This window comes from Perna viridis, chromosome 1 (genome assembly GCF_037379345.1).
Source record: "Perna viridis isolate PV_CMFRI_1.1 ecotype Kerala chromosome 1, ASM3737934v1, whole genome shotgun sequence".
Classification (NCBI taxonomy): domain Eukaryota; kingdom Metazoa; phylum Mollusca; class Bivalvia; order Mytilida; family Mytilidae; genus Perna; species Perna viridis.
In genome coordinates, this window is record NC_142445.1 from 3,929,082 (window position 1) to 3,945,451 (window position 16,370).

A 16,370-nucleotide genomic window follows, 5' to 3' on the forward strand; every position below is an offset into this window, starting at 1 on the left:
TTTAATTGTGTTTTAGAGTGATTTAATTACAAAATACATCCAATATCAACAAATCTGTATATATCTGAATCAATGTAACAGTTATAAAACTACAGTCTAAAGGTAGAATCACATTATTTGGCATCACTAGGAAAACTTCAACAATTCATTACTCACAACAGCTGAAGATGTCCAATTAGTATCTGCAACATTCCAATTTTACACAGTTCTAATTTATTTTATATAAATACCAAATAAAGACTGTAACAACAACTAGAATTACATTTAAAAAAAAAAACCAACTACCAGTTCTCCAGAGTCATTACACATGAATGCTTTCTAGGGCTATTTTTATTAGGATTTTATATTTTGACTGTAGATATAATTCCATGGAAATACAGGGTGAATCGGAATTGTTAATGAAGGTCAAGATCAATGGGATAGATAATTATGGTAAATCAAACTTATTACATGCAGCATTTTTTTCTGTCGTCATGAAAAAATAATATGGAAGTATTTTCAATAAGCAAATAGTCTCAAAAGATGTAAAAACTGTCTTTAAATTATTAAATGAGAATTTTGGGCATGAACCTGTTTATAGTAAAATCATAAACATTGAATGTATAAACCATATTTCAAAGGGGAGACTGTTCTATTGAAATGTAATGGGAATTTCAATACTACAAATTAAAAAGTTCAGAGACCCCTAATTTCCTTTTTAAAATAATATCAGATACATGTTCTTTAGACAAATTTTTAAGAAATTTTATCTACCAGCTTTTTTAATAATAAGCAAAATGGTGAAAATTCCTACAGAATCTTTATATGAAAAATTGAAAAACACATGCCAATATTTTGTTTCAATTATTTTGAAATTAAGTTCAGTTACCTATGTTTTCTATTTAAAAATTTTACAATATGTTTATTCATGATCATCTTTGATAAAAACTATGAAAATGTATCTCTAAGTAACATGAGGATTGATCTACCTTAAATATCCTATTAAGTGCATATTCTTTGGATGCTTTCAACTAAAATAACTGGTAAATGACAAGTTTTATTAAGACTGCTTCAGATAATAAGTGCTTTTCCTTAGTCTAAAATGAAAGTTATCAAATATTGAACAAACAAATCAATGTTTTCTATTTTCTGAAGTGCATATTCTTTGGATGCTTTCAACTAAAATAACTGGTAAATGACAAGTTTTATTAAGACTGCTTCCAATAATAAGTGCTTTTCCTTAGTCTAAAATGAAAGTTATCAAATATTGAACAAACAAATCAATGTTTTCTATTTTCTGAAAATGTATGTCTTATACAAATATTATAACTTAATCCAATCAGGTATATACTGTTATTTTAATATAATATAGAATTTGATATATATATATATATTTATACCTAGTCTAATATTGACATTACAAACAGTTTACCTTTTGATTATGAATACATCACACAATGAAATGGAAAAAACTACAGTATGTAAAAAAAAGGCCTATTTTTATTCAAGAGTACAGATTTTGTCTATTATATTTACATTATCTACTTCACTACAAATCGTACGTTGTACATCTAAGTAATAACTTCGTGTAAAGAGGGATACTTATTAGATATATTAATACACAAAAATATCCTTCAGTGTTGTATAGAAAATAAGACATTAATAAAACTGTCTTGAAAAATGTAGTAAAATCAAACACATTCGAACATTTTCATTGAAACTCATGGAAAAGAACTACATTAAAACAGTTCAACATGGAGCATGTCAACTACTATAATGAACATATCTTGTCATGAGAATATCTAGAAATAATTGAAGCATATGAAACTGGTATAGAAATGTATATTAGGATTTGCAAAAAATATATACAAGAATTTTTTTTAAACAGACTGTACAAAAAACATCAATCAGTTGTTCTTTAATTGCTTAACAATGTGATATTTAAATTCTATTTAGGATTTCCAATAACTAAGTACTTTTCATGCTTGAAATTTCATCATAGTAAAATATGAACATCATACTGAACATGAATACAGAACATATATATATATATATATCAATACATGTATCATAAATAACAAAACGCACCCTCATGGGTGGGATCACTATAACCTTACAAACCATGGAGAAACTGTCATAGGTACAGTACTTACACCACTCAAAAGATACACAATAGTGAACAATAAAGTGATATGTGAAAGGTGTTTAATACTACATTTGTACTAGAAATCCTTAAAAAAAACAATTTCAGTACATAAGTAACATATGTAACTATCACACGTGTAACAAAGGAGAATCAATATATATTTTATATACTGATGAGAGGAGCTACTCCAACACGATATCATCTGTTTGCCTTGAATCAACATCTAACATAGGTCTATGGAGTGTCATCATAGTAGTAAATTTCTAACTGATTTCTGTTGCTAGACAATCACCAAGGGTGAGACGATAACTTGCTATCTGAGTAATTCCGTGATAGTGAACGAAAGCTGCAGCAAGAACAAACACGTGAAATATCTGGTGGCTCTGAAACTAGAAAAGTCATAAACAAAACTTAATTAAGAGACTTAGTTAAAGAAAAAAATAATGGGTCAACTAACATAATACATTATTAAGCCATGTTTAACCAAATAATATTGTCAATACATAACAATAAATATAATTTAAATAAATTGCAACAAAATACATTTTGTCCTCATACAATATTAGTCATTATGGGATATAAAAAGAGAAAGTAATTATAAATAAATCATTTAAATTGACATACCAATCCTAAAAGAGACATACAGAATATGACCTACAAAGTATAGCAAAAACTTACCCATATATCAAACTTTCCAGGGAATATTCTTTCTGGAACTCTGAATGCATAAATAAGTGCACCAACTATGTACAACACAGCCATCAGTACCAGCCAACCAAGTGAAGCATGGTTAACTGCATGATCAAATCCATCAGTTATCACAAAGTGTAAGGCTGGAATAACACCACTTAGTCCTAAAGCAATAAACATTGCTGGAAGTAAAGGAAAAAACATTTATCAATTAGTACTGACTGTACCTAATCTTAGGGCAACAAACAAATCCGAATCGAGAAAACAATTCTCAGTTAATCAAAAAGAGAAAGAAAGGGATGACTCAATTTAGTTCAAGGGCATAAGCTTTGATGATAGCTCTTATCATTATACATGTACTTAAAATTTCAAGCTAGCTTAAGATCATCCTATGTATCAGTTAATAATGTAATTTGATTTGAAACAAGCCTTCTGATTTGTTGTGTTAGGGAGAAGGGAAACAAAGATATTTCATATAACTTGGTCTGGTAAACTGACATCCTAATTTTGATTGGTCTGCAATTTTGTTAAATCTCAATTTTAATTTTAATTCATAAGAATTAAAATTCATTAATCAAAAGTAACAGGTTATACAAATAGCCTGGTTAAGGCCAGTTAACACTTTTTTAAACTACATATGTATTTTGTGATTAGCAAATGCAAACTGTCCCAAAACAAAGTTATTTTGTTTAAATAATTTTCTTTTACACATTCCCTTTTAAATAAGTTTGCATAGATTTAAGATTTTAGCTTGTTTGTACTGCTTACCTGCTCTTACTCCTCGGAACTGAGGCTCACTAAACTTGTCCCACAGAGACACTATAATACATGTTGTACCTAGCACAAAGATCAACGCCAAGTAGGCTATCTTGGGACCAAGTCGGCAGTAAAAACTGTAGTACAGCCATGGTACAAATGATCCCATTGTCAGGATGGCAATACCACAGTAATCTAACCTGATAATAAACATCAAATACATTTACTATTATTGCATACATTAATAATCAATTAAGTTTGGTTTAATTATCAACAAGAAAAAAAAATTCATCATAACAACTAAAATATGTATAATTTTACATTAATGACGTTTCAAAAATAATTTTCTACATTACATCAGTAAGGAGATCTAACTTATAAGGCCAAGTCTGAGCTTAATATTGTCAACAACAATAACTAATGTTTTGAGGAGAATGAATACAAACCTAATTATTTATATATTAAGACCATAGTCATGAAATTTCAAGATTCTCATCCTGCCCAACACAATTCTTCACACCCACTTTGATTCTTTGCATTTTCAAAATGTGTTTTGAAAAATATTCCCAGACTCAAATTTCCTGAAATATTCAATGTCTTGTCCAGATCTGGTTTATAATTACTGTTATTTAGTAACTTCCAGGTTGAAAACCATAATTTTTAGCTGCCTTTTCTTTTTAAAATGGTTCTTCATCTGATGCAAATTGGTACACATAGCAGTAGACAATATATACTTTGACAGAGCTGTTTCATTACCTTTGCGCTGGTAAAATTGATCAACAAGCACACAAAGACAGTGATAACAACAATGCCAGTTATTCGGCAGGTTGACAGTTACTGAAGGCAAAATAAAGAATAAAATTCATCCCTCGCTTAAATATTTCAGAAAAGCTGGATGAGAATCTAGGAATTTTTCATTATGTCCCTAACTGCCAATTGTCATTATATATATAATAATAAAAAACTTGCACGTCATAAACAAATAAAACTTACTTGTTAAAAAGTTTACCAATCCTCTCTGAATGATTAAAGACAGTATGAAACAACCATGAGAAACCTAAACAAAGAATTGCACCAACAAAGAATGCTGAGAATACAGCCTTTTCCTGCCACTGTATCTCTAGGGAAGGTCTAGTAAGGAAATATCCAGCAACACCCATAAAGGCTATCATACCTATAAAAAAAAAAGTCAAATCAGCCATGGGCCTCGGTCTGTAAAGTGTTCCATGTATAGGGACAGAGCATCAACATTTTTCAGAAGTGAGAAATGTAGTAAGGATGCAATTGTTTGAACTTTTAACTGAGACGCAGGTCATACCGTATGTTATAGAATATCTCACATATTTTTGCTGATCGAGACATCAGCCATATAACAGCAATACGGTGCATTACCAATAAAGTTAAATGTACGAATAATTTAAATACAAATAGCTCCATCCCTCAAAGGCAAAATTCAGAATTCAGAAAACTGCAAACAAAAAAGTTTTCTGCTAATGTGACACATAATGACTCTCGTGATGGATTATCACCAATCAGAACTTACCTAAAAGATGTGTCCAAATGTTTCCAGTTTCAGTGTGAATTCTGAATATTGATTTAAAGCACTCCCTAAATGAGTTAGTCGGCACTCTGTGGCCCTTATGAAGGAAATCATTATCCTGTAACCAGTCTGGTAAATGAGAATGATGAACTACTCTCCATCCTGCCTCCCATACACGTTTTACAAACTCTTCTGCTTGTTCTGCAGCCCTGCATGGCCCTGATAGAAAGTCTAAACGTGATGTTTTATGTTGCTCTATTTCACCATCATCATCTTCTGTATCAGATCCTTGAGAATTGGCAGACAGTGTTCTCTAAAAACAAAATTAAATTAATGATATCTAATTGACTTTCCATTTTTTCTATTTTAGATATTATGAAACATACAACATTCATTTCCATATGTGTCAATATGTGTACCATGGATAATTATAGTAAAACTGAACTTGAATTTATGTCATTTTAAATCACTCAAACTTTATTTTACAATGTAATTTAATAAAATTATCCATAAGTGTCAACATGAGTACTGGTATATAACTGTTAGGAAATTAAAGAATACCACCAATACCTCTTTCATCTTAACTGTTATCAAGCTATAGTTCTACCATACTTCATCAATCGTTTCTTTTATATCAATATTGACACAATAATTACCTGTTTGTGTCTAAGAAGCTTTCCTTTCTCAGATTTACTGGAAGCTTCTTTGACAGAGGTATTAGTGTTCAGATCTTCAGAAACATCAGATTCATAAGCCATATCAATATCTGGGATGGGTTCTGGCTGAGACACAATGGGAGAAGGGTCTACAACAGCTGCGTCTATTATCGCAATTGATGCCATTTTTTTCTATTCTCTGTTATTATTCTACAAGAAAAATTAAGTCTTTTCTAAAATCAATATTCTAAATGTCTGTAACAATTATCGTTGTACATTGCTTGTTAAAAACTGTGACATTTAACATACCAAACTGACAATAAGAGATTCTATGATATTTGAAGTGCCATTACACTTCTGAATAACATATACTACACGTATGTACATGATTTTTAATAATATATTTATAATACTACTCTTTTAAAAATTACTTATTTAATCTTTATCGTAACATAAATAAACAGCTGCACTCTATTATATATGTAATTGTATGTCATTTCTTTCTAAATTATATTAGAACATTATAGTACATCACCATCATTACATGCTTTTGTGTAGAGATCGTTGGGCAAAATCACATTTCCAGTGGTATTGTCATTGCCTGATGATCTTCCAAATTTTATGTCTCTACACAAAACCCTGTGATTTTATGTTGGACTACAGGCTAAACAAATGGGACATTTTGAATTAAGATAGTGTATAACAAACTAAAAATAAAGGAGTATACCATATATTATGAAAAACCTACAGAAAGATATTGGGCTACAATGAAAGATTAAAATTTACGACAGCACGAAGTACAGCATAAAATTCAAATTCATAGCAATGTGTTTATTAATAAAATCAACTTTTTTCTTTAAAAATATATATCTTTAACTACTCTTCAATATACCATGTATGCTGTCAAAAATATGACAAACATAGTTTTTCTCTCATAACATCTTACCTGGCTAGTAATTATGAAACACAAAGGAAATTTACTTATATACATACACATCACAATAATAAATGTAATTGCCTAAAAATAGATCAAGCTACAGTAACAATCTAACATGACAAAAACTGAACAGTAATAACCAGGATCAAAGTCCAAACATACATGTATATCTCTGATATATACATACATGTATAATCAAATGCAGACCAGGCAGGCAACTTTCATGTAGTACAGATTACACTATCAACTAAGGTGTATATATAAAAAAAATAATAAAGTAAATTACCTGATGATATTCCAAAAGACTACATTGTAATTGTATCGACAATGAAAAACCAGGTTATTTTTAAAGAAAATGTAAGCTCCAAAAACTTTCTTAAATTAAAATTATCCATCATAATGATATTAATATTGCAAATTTCAGAATGCTGTACACATGTTTCAAGAAGTAGCCTCTAATCTGTAGATAAATTCAAGTACATAAATAATTCAAGATTCAAACGTAAATTGTATACAAGAAATACTAAAAACCAAAAAATATTGAAAAAGGAAGCCAAATCCAGCACTGATAAGTTCTAACAAAGTATGTCATAGGATCTACATTATTGTAGCCCCATGTTCAATACAAGGAACAAAGTTTAAGTGATTTAAAGGTTTCTAATTTTGTGCTACAAGTACAAATGTACAGGGTCCACCAGCAGTGGCATTGCTCCAGTAGTTTCCTTCTATGTTCTATCAAAGTTTTCAAAACTGAGAATCAAATTTAACAAACATGTAGGATCAAGTGACCTATTAAATACTAATGCACAATTTTAGTAGCCAAGAAAACCAAGTTGACTAAAATACCATATAATAGGTTAATTCTATGGAAAGTTTTTTTCCTACTTTTTGGCTCCTAATTCCTAACATATATGGCAAAAACAATCAATACCAAGTGGTTGGCATCTTGACATAAAATTTAAAAAAAAGATCAAGAAACTAATATTTAAGTTATTGCACAAAAACCAAGAGTCTATGGACAATGATACGAGAAATGCTGACACAAGAAAACAACCACATACCTTTATATAATAGAAAATTTTAAGTAATTGTATAATATTTACATTTATTATGGGGTAAGCAATAAATTTTTGACAGGTAGGAGAAAACATCAGTTGATTATAGGGGAACTTGGTTGAAGTTCGACCCGTAGTCGAGATCGTTCGACTCGTCCTTGACTTTGCCTTTACTGATTACCACATTATCATTACATGTTGCAATGGCACAGTAATCAGTTCATTTCTTCTCTTAGTATTACCTTTCTTTTGCCTCTGAGGTCAAAGATGTTCCGAATAATATGCAGAAACCAGCATTTATCATATATGGAGAAGTTCGACCTGGTATAGGGTAAATTCGACCAGTACTTAAAAATATACTCTCTGGTTTAAGGTGTTGAACTCTTTACCCAGTAGCATATTTGACAGAAATAAAGCCACGCAGAGTTGATTTCTTGTTTCAACTAGTGTTCTCAAGCTACCCCCATTAATTGTAGGGTGTTTAATTTTCACTAAATATGGGATCATAGTCTAGAGAGTATATACAACCCCTGCATGTAAAACCAAGTTATGAAGTGTGTGGGGTCTTATTTTCCAAGAATTAGTTGCAATTTAACAACTTGGCATCACATGGGTCGATTTCCTTGATTATATGGATTTAGCATAATTTTTTGAATAAGTTTTGGTCTGAGTGCTTCTTTAATTATAATTTGGTTTTACCTTCAAATTATTTAGAGTTGAATACAGCTGATGAGAGAATTTTTTTTTTTTATTTTTAATATCTTGGATTTCTTTTTTATTTTAAACAAGTGAAAGCTCCAAGTCCCCGCCACATAGAATTCACAAAGTCGTTGTGACCTTGACATCTGACCTTACAATCAATAGGATTCTTCCTCACCACAAAAGCCGTCAACAGTGTAAGTTTATATATATTTGTAGTTTTTTGTGTGTTATAATTTTGTTGCTTCATGTTGTTAGTGTTGTGTCGAATTTCCCCATACACCAAAATCTACCATAGGGGAAGTTTGACCAGTCCTTTTTTCGTTAAAATTGTCTATTTTATAACTGTTTTACAATCAAAACGTCCCCAAAAATTATCTTGAATATATATGAGACCCCATTGAGGCCATTAAACATATATTTATCAATATTATCTTACATAGGTATTAAGAATAGACAAAACCTTACCTCAGTGACTTTAACCTTCAATCTGAATTTACCACCTATGAAACTTTGAAGTTACAATATGGTATTTTTTCCCAGGAATAACCAATCATTCAAACCCGGATATAATCGTATTCATTATGTAAATTAGTAAGCTTCAGATGAGGTTAGTCTGGTGTTTATTAATATAATTATTATAACATTTTATTCAAGATAAGTACAACTACTGTTTGCTGGTCGAACTTCGACCAAGTTCCCCTATACAAGCTTGCATCATTCCATTCCTCAAAGCTTAAATGAGTGATCAAGGAAAATGGGTGTCTCACAAAAAGCCATTACAAAAGGCAAAAGATGAGATGGGTGACTGTAGTGTTAACAAACTGATTCTGAAATCTTGCAGCAAAGTTCAAGAACAACCAAAATCATGTGATACTTGTATTGTGTTTATTATCGCCATTTGAACTGCATGATAATAGACAATATTCTTTGAAACTATCGATTTATGTTTAAATAATACATTGTGAACAAATTTTCGTTAAAATCATGACAAGAAATGTATATGTGGATAGTTTTTCTTTATTGTACTTAACAGAAAATTTAAGAAGGCAAAAACATTCATTTTAAAGTACATGCTGACTGGAGATGTGTGCATGTCCGTTCATTGACTTAAGAATCATAACACTTTTACACCTTTCAAGGAAGATCATATACATGAAAACAAAACATTGTAGACAAACTTGAAAATAGGGTTAGGAAATCATGGGTCTGAAGTCTGCATTTGATCATACAAATAAGTCGTCCAAAAAATAGTGTCTCTTTTTACCTTTTTGAAAATGAAATTTAATCTCCCAAAGAAATTCTTTAGTTTAAACTTGCTGTAAGAATCATTTAGTTAAATTCCATTTTTGTATATGATACAATTTCTTGTTTACTTCTTTTCTAATTAATTTATTGATTCTTGGAAGCAGGGGAAATGTAAATTTTTTACAGGAAATTCATTGCCACCATTTTTAGAGTTATCTGCTCATGGGTCACTGCAAATGAGATCAAAGGATTTCGGGTCACTGATGCACTTTGCTGTTTGGCTGTACAGATATTTGATAAGACATTATTCTTGTGTCCAAAAATTGAATTCACTATGCAAGATGGTAGTGCCATCATGATGGCAATTTCATTTTTAAATGAACCAGGACTAAAAGATCAAAGGTAGTACACATTACGATGATAGATTTCACATACAAATAATTATGGAATGTTTACAGTAAGTCAGTATGCAAAATTAATCCTGTTACCGTTTTGGGATTAGTCCAGAATCAGAAACAGAACCATGGTCCATGCGTAACAAAAACTAGTACGAGGAAGAACATATAAACAATGCATATTTGATACTGATTTACGACCACAAAGCTTTGTTTTAGTGTAAATACCTACATTTACTGAAAAAAACTAATTCCGTTTTCTCGTCATTGCTTAAATATTGTTGGTAAACATGTTTGTTGATCACTGTTCGATCTCCTGATCCACTGTTGCTGACGTCATATAATGTGGTGCACAAAATTTAGGACGTTTTACACCGGAAGTTACGGATTCATATATGTTTACATTGGAGATCCTGTCAATCAATCAGCAAGGTGGTATGCACAGGGGACTTTTTCTGTGTTCTCAATAAAACCGAGGTATTGATTCGCTATATATTCCTATCAACATCAGTAAAAGATGAATTATAGATTAAAATGCTGTTTCAATGGTTTTTTCTAATGAAAACAATATTAGTCTGTCTGTATATACTATACTCTATACTATCGGAATATTGTATGCTTTTTAGGCTAGTTTTATTTTGCCTGGTCGTCTGTCTGGAAGCTAAGTGTGGCATAAATGTCTGATGAAAAACAACACCTCAGTAAACATCATGATTATCTTTAGTTTACTAAATTGAAGGTACATGTAGTCGTGCATACAGTTCTATAATGTAGACACGTTCATGCAACTCAGAACTGTTGCTTAAAATTAAGGCATTGTCTCTGCATACAAAATTGCGTACTCCCAGCCTTAGAGGCACCACCTACACAACTAAAATACTGCAATTTCATTGGTCAAGAACACTTTGTAATATAAAATTTTTATAATTATATTTTAATGATCTTTTGGTTTGACATCAATATGCACCCAAAATTTGACTTTCTTTGAAATAAATTTCAAGAGCTCCAGGGTATGAGAAATCAATATTTGCTGCAATGCATGCCATAAATATTTTGATCACTGAGTATATCAGACCCATCGAAAATCATTCTTGGGTGACCGGACTGAATCCCTAATTTTGCAATTTTGTCCTCTTTCCTCCTCTACAGGTATCTAAAGAATTAACTTTTTAGTGGATCAAATGAATTTTTACCAGACAAGTTAGACAGCCTGACATATTTTGATGGGTCTGGAAAGTGCCATTTGAAAACTGCCAAAAAATTCCATGAGGGAATGTGTGTCAGAATATTGTACATTTAATATAGGATACCCTTGAATTCCTGGGGAATTTATCAAATACCCTGGCCCTGTATTAGTGGTACAGTGATCTTAAATACTACTTTTATTGCTGAAATCAAATGTAAAATATGTACTGGCTTCTGTTAGGTCAGCTTGAGATCTTCATGCCATGGACATACACTCCATGAACATTTACATTTAATAAGAAAAATGCCCTTGACCACTGAAATTTCAGTATTTTAGTTAGTTTTCATGGAGCCTCTGACACTGCCTAAAATCAAATGTAGTCTTGTAAATGTTCATATTTACTGCTAGTATTTTAAAGTTTGTTTCATTTAAAAATACTTTTTTCATCAATTATCCAAGATTCAGGTAATTTGAGCATGGTATATATTTTCATTTAAGCTACTTTTATCCATTGACCTGTAAGTAAATTTAGGTCTTATAGGAGTGAGGAAATGTATGACACAAAAAGAAATCAGAACATGCACAGAAGACATTAGTCCTTGAAATTGTATATAAGCTAAGATTTGTATTATTTATATATTTTTTAATTAACATTTAAATCAATTTTCCTTAAGATTTTAAGTATCCACTTGTAATGGATAAACATTAAGTGAAAGCTTAAATGAATCAGTATAAAATTAAAAACAGTTAGTAACAGTTTGTATAATCTGCAACAACATTTACTGGTAGTTTAAGGAAGGGCATTAAAGAAAACAATGGTATAAGGAAAGCTATTTTTTGTATGTTCCAAAATTAATTTTTACTTTAATAAATTTCAAAAACCTTTAATGATTGATATATTTCAATTAATTGAGGAAATTTAAAGTTTATATAAAATTGAAACCTACTTTTCAATACATCCATGTGTATGTAGGTTGTCTCTGTTTTCATCATTTGTCTTTAGATTCTGGTCTCTCTTTTGTTTTGATACTTCAGTATATTATTCAATTATCCCAGTTGGAAAAGCAGAGGACGCTTACCCTACTGGTGCACCTGGTCCATGCTCCCAGTTTTTAGTGGAGTCCGAGTTGCTCATTTGCTTTTGTTACTTTGTATGTATGATTGGAGTTACTTCATGTTCTTTGTTGTGTATGTCTGTTTTCCATGACTGGTCTTTGTCCCTGGATTACATTCTTTTAATTACCTCTGTACCCTTGGTTCCCTTGATTACTCTTTCAAATCTATTTAGTAGAGTGTATGATTAAATTCAGCATCACACATTGGTGCCAATGGAGTGTTTATTTCCTCTTCTAATTAATTTTACTATTGTCTTCCTAGCTTTATGTAAAATATTTAGTTCATTCAAAAGTAATGGGTAAAATATTTCAAAATATAAATATTGTGACCAAGTAAATATTTCAGGTCTTGATTTTACTAGTATATGTTATCATAAATATTTAAGCCACTTTTAAAACTTATCTTTGATCTATAATTTCCATTATATTTAATTCATAATACAAAATGATTTTTTTTATTCAATGTTCATGGCCATTCAAATATTGAAGGATCAATATATTCATAAATTTGACTGTTAACCAAACATTCACTTGAAGATTCATCAGGATACTCTGCATATACAACTGTTTAATATACCAATGTATGTATTGATATCAACTGTTTTTGACATTAAAAGGCTAGCAATAATTCTATGGCAAGACCATGTCTATTACAATGTATCAGCACATGATCCACTAGTATATGAATTATTTCATATTAGTGATTTCCAGTCATGTGGCTACAGCAGCAATTGGTTTATGATAAGATACAATCATGTTGAGGCTATTTTTGTATGTGACAATGATCGTGTCTGTGGTGGCACTCAAGGTATTGATTGCAACAAAATTGTGTTGTATATCTTGGCTTGGCTTCTTAGTATGTGACTAATTACGAGCATGAAGGTTGGCCACTTAGTGTGTAAATGGCAACAGACGTGTATGTTCCTTCTCAAATCGTGACTTACCATGATAATGTGTAAGTGTGTCACTAACAATTGATCAAGATGAAATTTTACCCTTTCATTAAGATGCAAATATAACTTGATCGACTCAAGATTAACTGAATGCATTATTTTTCTAAGCTAATGTAAAAAAAAAAAGCTTTGGTAAATAAATTTCTTTTTTGTTGTTCTTGTTTTTCGACATTGGATTTGTGCTGGACCATGTGAACTATTCTTGTCACTTTGCATCCTTTATCCTCATCTGTTGTCATTAGCTTTTGAAAGTCTTCGTAGGGTGGAATTTGTTTGATGACTCCTTATTAGGGGTATTGCCCTTGAAAGACCAGAAATGAAAATTTATGTGGTATTTGGCTTATTGGATTTATTGCCCTTTAAAGGTAAAGAAACAATTTTTTACCAGGTGAGCAAATTAAGCCCTCTAGAGCATCTAGTTTTATTTATCCATTTGTGGTTAATACAAAAAAGCAACCTTTCATTTGAACTTTTAATTAAGTTTCCTTTTCTGTGAAAATAAGTACTGTAGTAGTTTTTCATTACCGATCAAATTCAATATTAATGATGGAATGTACACACGATAAGAAAGATTAAAGATAAAGAAAGATTGGTATTGAAAAGTTGATATCAGCCAATGGTGATACAGTTAATGCTTTTGTTTAACATTAAGTTGGAAAAACACCAATGTTTGATATATAAGATAACTTTTAAATATCCCCTTTTCTTTTTCAACAGTTTGTTATCTTGACAGCAAAAATATTTTAGTCCATTTAATGAACTAAATCATTTCTTGTGTATTTATTTTACATGTATTTTGTCGATTGTCCAAGAGGTTCTTACTATTTTCTAGAACTTTAGAAAGCCATGGAAAACCATCTGAGGACACCATCACCTGGGAGAAGATCTGAATCCAGAACACCATCTCCTTGTTCTCCTACAGGGAGAACTACATCTCCACCAAGAACTCCATCCCCACCATTCAAGACTACAACAACAAAACCACATATCAGGCCACATTCCTCCAAACCTAAGAAGGTAGTGTCTGGTGATAATGACGTTCCAGTCAGACGTATGCCAAACCTACAGAGACCGTGGACAGCTCATGCAAAGTCATCATCAAAGTCTCAAAAAATTAGTAGACAAGCTAAAAAAATCTCTAGAAGAACTCCAGCTAGGACTGAAATTACAGTAAAAACAAATCCTGTGTCTAGAAAAGAGTCTCCTTCACCAAAAGGATTTTCTGTCCAGAAGTATTTACTGAGAACTCCACAAGTAGATGATGAAGACAAGGATGTGACAAACCATATAAACCTGGATGTTGGTGTTAAAACTCTTATGTCAGGTCAGTTAATTTATTTTGGATTTAAAATAAAATTTTTAGCTTGACATTCTGTGATTTGTTCTGAAAAGACTTATTTTGAAGATTTAGATTATTTTATCTAGTCCAATGTACTACTCCTTACTATTTTTCTGCTTGAAAGTTTAGATTTGTTCATCTACAAATGTAGGTTACTACATTCATCACTCCTCTGACAGATTGTAACAAAGTTTTAGGATTTTAATTTACTGAATGAGATTAAAATATATGCTGATAGGGGACATCACTCTTTTATTTTTCTTCTCTTCTTATTTAAAAAAAAGCATTATTTTTTAAGGCATTTGAAATATCTACAAGCAATTGGGAATTCGTTTTGGTATACTGCTGGAGTCCCCCATTTTTCTTTATGTGTTTAAAGTTGAACATTTAGCTACATGTAGTTTTGTCATACATGTACATAATGCAGTATATATTTTAAAATGGTCATTGTAATTAGTTGTTCTGTTTTAAAGATATTCCAGAATACTTACATGAAATAGAAAGTCAAATGTACTAAGTTGTACTAGTATGGGTTTGCTGTTTGTATATCCTTAAAATAAAACTGTAAATGAAACCTTTAAAGTCATGTAGTTTCTTAATTCAGTTTTATTAATTTGATTTACTGTTATAGGTAAAAACAGTTTTTTTTTTAATTTCTATAAAGCATACATGAGAACTTGGTGATCTCACCTATTCTAAAAGTTATTTGGATCCTACAATTATGAATTACTAATTTTCAAGTGCTATTTTCTTTTACTCTGTGGTACTCATTGATAGTAATCTATTTTTATAGTTTAAATACCACCCATATAAAGTACAGATTTCAATTGTTTGAAATGAGCATTTAAGATTCTATTGTATTGACAAGAGGAAATATTAAAAGCTCCTTTCAACTTTCTTCTGTGTTACATATTTATTATTTAGATTGTCATAAATTGAGTCAATACTGATATGATGAACAAATTACCTTCCTTCAGGCCAAACCAGTTTCTCTATTCATTCTGACACCAAATGTCTTTTACTCTCATTTTCCCTTCAAATAAAAACTTTATTATAATGACTTTAAATTTTAAAAAAATACATAACATACATTTATATTAAGACTAACTATGAAATGATAAAAAATAAACCCACAAATTTGAATGAATCCTTTAAAACCATTTGAAACACCAGGTATAATATTTATGGCCTTATTCCTCTAAGTGTTAGTAGTACAGTCCTTGTACATTGATGGCTTCAGTTGGTTAGTACATATAACTGATCCATTTGTTAATTTCATATTTATTAAGTTTTTATTTTGCAGTTTGACTGTAATGTTGTTGTATAAGTGATAATTAGAAAAGGAAATTTTTTGTTGCTGTTATACATATTTATCAACTTTCAGAATATATTTTGCATTTGACTTTCCTGGACACATAGTAGTGTATTAAAACTGTGTACTGAATTATGGAGTTTCCTGAGATGGGATCGATTACTTTCAAAGTGCTTTATTAAATAGCATTTTCTTAGCCAACTGTACAATTAAATTAAATTAATGATTACATTGGTAAAGTAATCATGATTACAGAGAATGTTGTATTTTCATTTCCAAATATATGGTGTACTTGTATGTCCAAGTATAGCAGTTGTGGAAAATTTACTGTGCTTTTATTTTTCCACATGGATCTTTAGAGAAA

General features: G+C 30.6%; 2 protein-coding genes across 5 annotated transcripts in view; one reads left to right on the forward strand and one right to left on the reverse strand.

The window, feature by feature from the left end:
• LOC148626899 (adiponectin receptor protein-like) lies at positions 1 to 10,474 on the reverse strand. 2 transcript variants are annotated; one of them, XM_088558075.1, is made up of 7 exons: positions 10,334 to 10,474; positions 5,768 to 5,977; positions 5,115 to 5,424; positions 4,565 to 4,745; positions 3,584 to 3,771; positions 2,804 to 2,997; positions 1 to 2,514 (listed from the first exon to the last, which is right to left on the reverse strand). In XM_088558075.1, the coding sequence occupies exons 2-7, from the start codon at positions 5,951 to 5,953 to the stop codon at positions 2,389 to 2,391; spliced, it is 1,185 nt and encodes a 394-aa protein (XP_088414201.1). In that variant the 5' UTR covers positions 5,954 to 5,977; positions 10,334 to 10,474; the 3' UTR covers positions 1 to 2,388. The 2 variants fall into 2 exon arrangements, with proteins under 2 accessions (XP_088414201.1, XP_088414250.1); XM_088558124.1 differs by lacking the exon at positions 10,334 to 10,474 and adding an exon at positions 6,714 to 6,842.
• LOC148626900 (uncharacterized) overlaps positions 7,154 to 16,370 on the forward strand; it is a 26,526-nt gene continuing 17,309 nt past the window's right edge. The window contains exons 1-3 of one of the 3 annotated variants that reach the window (XM_088557141.1): positions 7,154 to 7,206; positions 8,549 to 8,655; positions 14,188 to 14,679. In XM_088557141.1, coding sequence (XP_088413267.1) covers positions 14,202 to 14,679 — 478 coding nt within the window. In that variant the 5' untranslated portion in view covers positions 7,154 to 7,206; positions 8,549 to 8,655; positions 14,188 to 14,201. Of the gene's footprint in view, positions 7,207 to 8,548; positions 8,656 to 10,477; positions 10,579 to 14,187; positions 14,680 to 16,370 lie in introns of those variants that run through there. The other 2 variants (XM_088557076.1, XM_088557193.1) reach the window with 2 other exon arrangements.

What these genes read in the sequence shown, in the direction of transcription:
- LOC148626899 (XM_088558075.1), bottom strand. Translation starts at nt 5,953, where the DNA reads ATGGCATCAATTGCGATAATAGACGCAGCTGTTGTAGACCCTTCTCCC. An exon ending in CATTTGGACACATCTTTTAG is followed by an intron (nt 4,746 to 5,114) that starts GTAAGTTCTGAT and finishes TTTTTTTTATAG; the next exon opens with GTATGATAGCCTTTATGGGT. An exon ending in GTTCCGAGGAGTAAGAGCAG is followed by an intron (nt 2,998 to 3,583) that starts GTAAGCAGTACA and finishes CTTTACTTCCAG; the next exon opens with CAATGTTTATTGCTTTAGGA.